At 33.1% G+C, this 6,488-nt stretch overlaps 2 protein-coding genes across 2 annotated transcripts in view; both read left to right on the top strand.

The window, feature by feature from the left end:
- LOC112143519 overlaps positions 1 to 6,488 on the top strand; it is a gene marked incomplete in the record, with an annotated part of 53,693 nt that overhangs the window by 15,047 nt on the left and 32,158 nt on the right. The window contains 8 exon segments of the mRNA XM_036209886.1: positions 139 to 188; positions 293 to 425; positions 537 to 619; positions 740 to 866; positions 963 to 1,153; positions 1,390 to 1,480; positions 1,619 to 1,739; positions 1,970 to 2,150. Coding sequence (XP_036065779.1) covers positions 139 to 188; positions 293 to 425; positions 537 to 619; positions 740 to 866; positions 963 to 1,153; positions 1,390 to 1,480; positions 1,619 to 1,739; positions 1,970 to 2,150 — 977 coding nt within the window.
- Positions 2,524 to 5,397, top strand: LOC118597987 (mesothelin-like). The gene is made up of 5 exons (XM_036209887.1): positions 2,524 to 2,670; positions 2,753 to 2,886; positions 2,971 to 3,065; positions 3,393 to 3,729; positions 4,399 to 5,397. The coding sequence occupies exons 1-5, from the start codon at positions 2,603 to 2,605 to the stop codon at positions 4,500 to 4,502; spliced, it is 738 nt and encodes a 245-aa protein (XP_036065780.1). The 5' UTR covers positions 2,524 to 2,602; the 3' UTR covers positions 4,503 to 5,397.

Here is a 6,488-nt window from a genome sequence, read left to right as displayed (position 1 = left end):
CCGGATCAGGTAGGCTATTGATTTCAGTGTCACAGAACAGAACATACCAACTAAATACTGAATTATAAAATGTATCATAATCAAGTATCTTGTGTAGATGTATGTCACAGTAATTGAAATAAATCTCTTATTTTTCAGTCTTCCATGTTCTTTGAACTACTTGCTGAAACAGCGTTTGACATTGAGCAGTAAGTTAAAAAAGTCTCTCTTATCTTCTCCTTGTTATGACTTTTCTTAGAGATGGGGAAAAAGTATAACCGTCCTTGTTGTTTGTTTGTGTGTTACAACACAGGCTATCTCCATATGTGCTGCAAGGCTTCACATGCAAAGGAATTCAAAACATGAAAAAATCCACAATATTACAGCTGATTCATGCCTGCAGGCCAAGAAATGACAGACCTAAAGTGATGCTGAAAGAATCTCAGGTAAAAAGTCTTATACCAGTTTAATAGTTTGAAGACTTTTTGTCTTTTTCTATTGTCAAATACATTCAATAAGTTGTATAGCAAGTTTTATTATGAAATTGTCACCTGCAGCTGACTTGCATGTACAACCAACTGCGTGGAGGCATTTCCCAGAATTTCTCAGAATACCCCTCAGACATGCTTCTCTACTTTGAGTAAGTCTGTCGGTTTTTGACCTAGAAACAGTATATTGATCAATCCTATGAAATTGTTTAGTCAAAACAAGTTTGCTTGCTTATCTTATCTTTTCTTTATTCACTACTTATCCATCACAGAAGTCAAGATATCCAGAAAAACAACTGCAGGTCATATTTTTCCAAACTGGGTGATGCAGACTTCTCTGTGGTCTCCAGTGTTTTGAACAAAGCTCCCAAACTGTTCCTTGAAGCCACAACCTGCTTGGTAAGGATCCATCAGATGATGTTGATGTGTTAAAGGAATTCATTTTTTTAACAAGGGTCAGTGTGCATGACTGTTTTTTTTTGCTGAATTGTTTAGGGTATAAACAGTAAGAGCCTCAGCAAAGATAATGTGGAGGTTCTTGGGAACATGGTCTGCACTCTGGATGGATCCTACATAGAGAACTCTGATCCTTCTATTCTGGAAAAACTCAAATCATGCAAGGACTTCTCTAACAGCCAAGTGGCTGCTATGGAGACTCTGCTGCTTTCAGGGAACACACAATATGGGTACGAAGATTACATTTAAGTTATTCAGCATAAAGCTATAATGCTGGACAATATGACTTTTATATTTGTTTAAAAAAAAGTAGGGCATTACCAAAATTCACATTTGAGTAATGCAGATGACAAGAAGTTATGATTTTTTATTAATATTTTTTTTAAAAACAATTTTTTATATGTTTCCACAAATTATTGCCTGAAACATAATTTTTCAAACTAAATAAAAATCTTTTAATCTTTAGGAACACGTCCACCTGGAACATTCAAACATTAAAGGACCTTGGGATCCTGCCACTGTATTTAACGAGAAACTTTTGGAGCCAGTTCACAAGTGTAAGTCTGCAAATGGATTTGTCCCTCAAAATGTTTTTTCAAAATGTAAAATTGTCACACACACAAAAAAAATCAACTGAATGCATTAGTACCTTTTTGTAAAAATCAGTTTCCAAACCACTGTTTCTACTTTTTCAGGCAACTAAGAGGCAGTTCCTAAAGAGCTTTTTGTCCACTCTGAGAAAAGAAAAGACGGAGAGGACTAAACTGAAGAGCCTGTTCAGACAGATTAGCTCACTTCTGGTGAAACGAGCCGCAAGTATGTCTAGTCTGAAATCATCAATCAAATTACATTTTTGAACAAATAAAAAAGTTAGGTTGGAAAATTAGGATTCTTGTCTATAATCTCCTGTTTAAATGATGAAGTAGTTAAAATCTGTAGTTTAAACATGCTAAGATGAAACAACAGCTTTTTAACAGAAACATATATTGCATGTTTATATAGAATTGATAGAAAATATTCTTAAAGGTTGCTTTCCTTTTTTCAAGGCTGCACAGTGGGCAACATCACTCAGGTGATAATAAGTGACGAGTCCTTCCCATTCGGCTACGACTCCAAGCAGTTTGAGTTCTGCTTGGATGTCTCCATTTTAAAGGATAACCTCGACTCTATCTGCCAAAAAGTTGATGATGAGAACTTCCAAGCAGTCATTCTGAAGAAACTCAACCAGGTGATTTTGAAATCAAAACTTTGATTACCTTAAATAAACGTCCATATGGACACCATTGCTACAGAGTGGTTCATTCTGTTTGTGCCCATGTAGATGTTGGTTCTATTGTGACAAATTATATAATGAGATTAACACACATGCTTCATTTTTCCAGGCATTCCCATCAGGAATTCCTGATCAAGATGTCCAGATGCTTGGTCCAGTGTCTCGCGCTGCATCACTTGATGACATCTCTAGGTGGAACATCAGCACCATTGACACCTTGGGAGCTCTCATGAAACCTGAAGATGGAGTTTGGATCACAGCACAGGTAACACAAGATTTGTTTAAAGTTTTAAAAACAAAAAATACAAAACATTAACATACTTTCTTTTTGGTTTTTTAGAGCAAAGCAATCATCACCAAGTATCTGAGCACATCTGAGAACTCTCTGGGAATCACTGAGTTGAACATGATCAACTCCTACTTGTGTTCGCTTGATGTGGACACACTAAAGACCATCACCACTAAAAGTATCAGGTCGGTGTCAGCAAGTTGACTAAATGCAGACAGCCACTGTTTGCAAATGTAACCCTGAGCTTAACTTTGTCCTCCCTTTCAGAAATGCAAAACCCCTCAATGTGACATCTTGTTCACCCGAGCAAAAGAAAGTTCTCTATGAGATCAGTAACACTTCCTTCAGGACATACCGTTACAGCTCAGACAACTTCTACGATTTAGTCAAGGCCTATATAGGTCTGACTCACATTTTGATCTAGAAGTTTATTTTCCATCAATGAACTGTTCTGTAATGTATGTGTTTGCTTTTACCTCTGAAAGGTGGAGCTCCTGTGGCTGATGTCAAAATACTGTCAGCACAAAACATCAGCATGGATATTGACATTTTTAGGAGTCTCCAACTTGAAGTCATCAAAGTAAGATAAACTATAAAAGATATATATAAAAAGAAAAGTATTCCTATTTTTGTTATGTTTTTCATAGTTTCTTTAAGTTACTGAAGTTAATAAAATCTCCTCCTTTAACATTACGTTTGTTTCTTTTAAGGAACTATTTTAATTTTAGTTACAAAAATGTTTCATTATGACCTGGCCTTAATATCAAAACAACTTTACATCACAAACAGTGACAAGAATCAACAATCTTCTGAAAAAATCTTACAATGTGTCTTTCTGTGCATTGGTTTACTCAGTTTGATTTTTTTTATTTAAAGATCTCCTCACTGTTTTTATTTAAACTCATAGGCTTTGACTGTGGATGATGTGCAAGCCCTCATGGGTAACAGCCTGCGAGATCTAAAGTTGTTTGAAAATGACCCCATCATCCAGACCTGGGTCAATTTGCAACCACAGTCGGACCTGAACAGGCTGGGTCTGGACCTCATCAACAACAGGACTGAAGCCATCACTGCATCCCCCAGCTCAAGCGGAAATACTCCATCTAGTAATCAGCCATTAAGTACTACCACCAGTGGTGGTACTACTGGTAGCACTACTGGTAGCACTAGTGGTAGTACTAGTGGTGGCACTAGTGGTGGCACTAGTGGTAGCTCCAGTGATAGCACCACCAGTGACGGGCAAGGTAAAATTGACACTTTGTTTTATTAACTTTTGAACTAAAAGGACATTTAACCTTTTTGACACATGTCTCAGAGAGGAAGAAGAGGTATAAATATGCTTCTTAAGTAAGAAGGTTTTCACTGGAAAATTCAAAATTTAAATTCACTCCCATTGCAATTTGTTTTACGACTCCCTGAGGGAATACAGAAATTTACTTTAAGTTATTACATTTGTTGCTAAAAATTTGTGGGGAAAATATGCTTTTGCAACTTATATATAAAAGTTGCAGTTTGTAGAAACTGGCTTTACAGAATTCAATGAAAATAAGAAAGAACACGAAAAGGGAAAAAAAATGTCCATAAGAAAGTAATGAATGATATTACAATTTTATACCTATTTTTTTTTTTTTAAACATTGTGATTGAGTTTTTATACATTATAATATAATTATAACATGACATGTAATGTCATTTATAAACCAGCTTGTTGACAGCCCAACTCTGGTTGAAGATTTCTTCATTAAACAAGTCAAAACTCTGTCAGAAGCATTTCCCTCCAATAAGTCTATGCAGGAAAACCATTATAAGACACTATGAAGAACCACTGATTAGAAATTAATATGCATCTTTAAAGTAAATTTTAAGGTCAGAGGTTGGGGAAAATCAATTTGACTTCTTTTTTTCTTTTTTCAGGTTCAAGCATATTCAATGGAGTCAAACTCATGACACCGTTACCATCGCTGTTCCTGGCTGCTCTGCTGATAGCTCTGCAACAAGTACTCCAGCAACCAGCTTGAGCTGACTTACTCATGATCACCGAGAGTCAACAATGATGTTTTATCTTTTTGTTTTAAATTTTGCTTGCATCTTAAAATTCCCTTAAGGTAAACTTGTAATTAAGTTGTATAACATTATAAACTGGATCATTTAACTTTTTTTTTCCTGTAACTATACTATAATGAGCAACTTATTTCTTCCTAAATACTAATTATTTTGAGATAATGTAAACTATTTAAATTCATGCATAAATGATAATCTACAATAATTTTAACATATGCAAAATAATGAATTACCTTTTAATCAATGTAATTTCTTTTAAACTCTTGTATTTTTCCACACATTTATTAAAGCTTATGCAAATCTAAAGTTGTTGTGTCTAAAATTGAGTAAACTGAAATTCAATGTTTAATATCAAGTCAAAGAGGAGCTTACATGTTAGAAGCGCTATCATAATGTTGTCTATGGATTGTTCAAAAGTGTTGTTTGCATTCTGTAACAAATTTATTGTGTGCATATAAATATGGCATTAAAATATCAACTACTTAAACAAAAAATGTCAGTATTGTACACATGAAATTCTAAAACTAAATTATAGAAAACCAAATCCTATCAATCTCTGGATCTGCTTTTACATTTTCAAGAAAAGTAAAAACAATTGAATTTTAATGTAAAATTTGACATCACTGGCTAATGTCGGACTCATCTCACACCCTCAGTAAAACTCAGCATTGTGATTTAAACGTCTATACCAGGGGATAGCAACGTTTATGAGATGAAGTTCCAACTTAAAATTTTCCCAACAACTGTGCCATCACCAACTAATGCAAACTCTGTAGAAACAGCATTTCCAATATATCTGAGGATGTATTTAATTCACAAATAATAGGTTAAATAGTTTTTTTAAATGTATTTTTGGCATAACTTAAAAAAATGCTTTCATTACAATATTGCACAAGGAAAATTAGCCAAATTTGAAATATTATTGCACCTATGTTTGAAACAAATAGTACTGAGTTTGTGGTATTTCATATAGCAATAGGATTGGATATATCAGAACAAAATACCATTAATATTCTGAGAACTTCACAACCATTTTGGTTTATTTGTCTTTCTTTATGAGACAGAGCCTGAGTAACTTAATATAAGTTGATTATGTGATGTGTTCTTATTATATATGTATTTTTTTTTTTTTATTCCGACTAGTTCGTCAGCGTTTTTTAGGACAACATAGTTCCTTTAATACTGCAAAACCTGTTTGTTTAAAATTTCTACAAAGTTTACATTTTAAGATGACAGGTAAAAGTGCAAATAAAATATATATATTTACATCTTCCCTTACTTGAAACATTTTTTTTTTTGCGAATGATTCTCTTTATTTGGAAGCGTTAACATTGAATATTTACGTTTAAATTTATATTTAACATTTTCATTTAGATATACCATTTAGATTTAACATTTAGATGTAATATTTGGGTTTAAATCTGTATTTAATATTTTACATTTACATTTAGATATTACATTTAGATTTAACTTTTACATTTAACATTTCGATTTAATAATTAAATTTAACATTTCGATTTAATATTTAGGTTTAAATTTATATCTAATATTTTACATTTACATTTAGATATAACATTTCGATTTAAGATTTACATTTAGATATACCATTCAATATTTAGATTTACATTTAACATTTAGATATAATATATGTAATATATAGGTTAAGATTATGCTTTTATTTGTGATATAAATGCTGATAAAATGTGATATAAATGCTGCACACATGGAAAGAAATGTTTAATCAATCAATTTCAATTAGGTCAATTTTTACATTCGGCGCCCCATAGTTGACAGCTTTTTAAAACTATTTAAAAGACTATCTAAAATTTCTCCAATGTAAGGCAGACAGTACTTTGTTACACCTTTAGGGGCGCCCTTTAGGCAACAAATGCTAGTCATTCCTCTGACAGACAAGCCCAGCTCTGGTATTGAGTTAGCTAATA

The sequence above is a fragment of the Oryzias melastigma genome, linkage group LG22 (genome assembly GCF_002922805.2).
Source record: "Oryzias melastigma strain HK-1 linkage group LG22, ASM292280v2, whole genome shotgun sequence".
NCBI lineage: Eukaryota > Metazoa > Chordata > Actinopteri > Beloniformes > Adrianichthyidae > Oryzias > Oryzias melastigma.
The sequence above is the reverse complement of the archived record's forward strand: the minus strand, read 5'-3'. Positions and strand labels throughout refer to the sequence as shown.

Excerpts from the sequence above, each read along its gene's own strand:
- LOC118597987 (XM_036209887.1), top strand. The coding sequence starts at position 2,603 with ATGATCAACTCCTACTTGTGTTCGCTTGATGTGGACACACTAAAGACC. Across the intron at positions 3,066-3,392 it reads TCCAACTTGAAGTCATCAAA|GCTTTGACTGTGGATGATGT; the intron begins GTAAGATAAACT and ends TTAAACTCATAG. Across the intron at positions 3,730-4,398 it reads CACCACCAGTGACGGGCAAG|GTTCAAGCATATTCAATGGA; the intron begins GTAAAATTGACA and ends TTCTTTTTTCAG.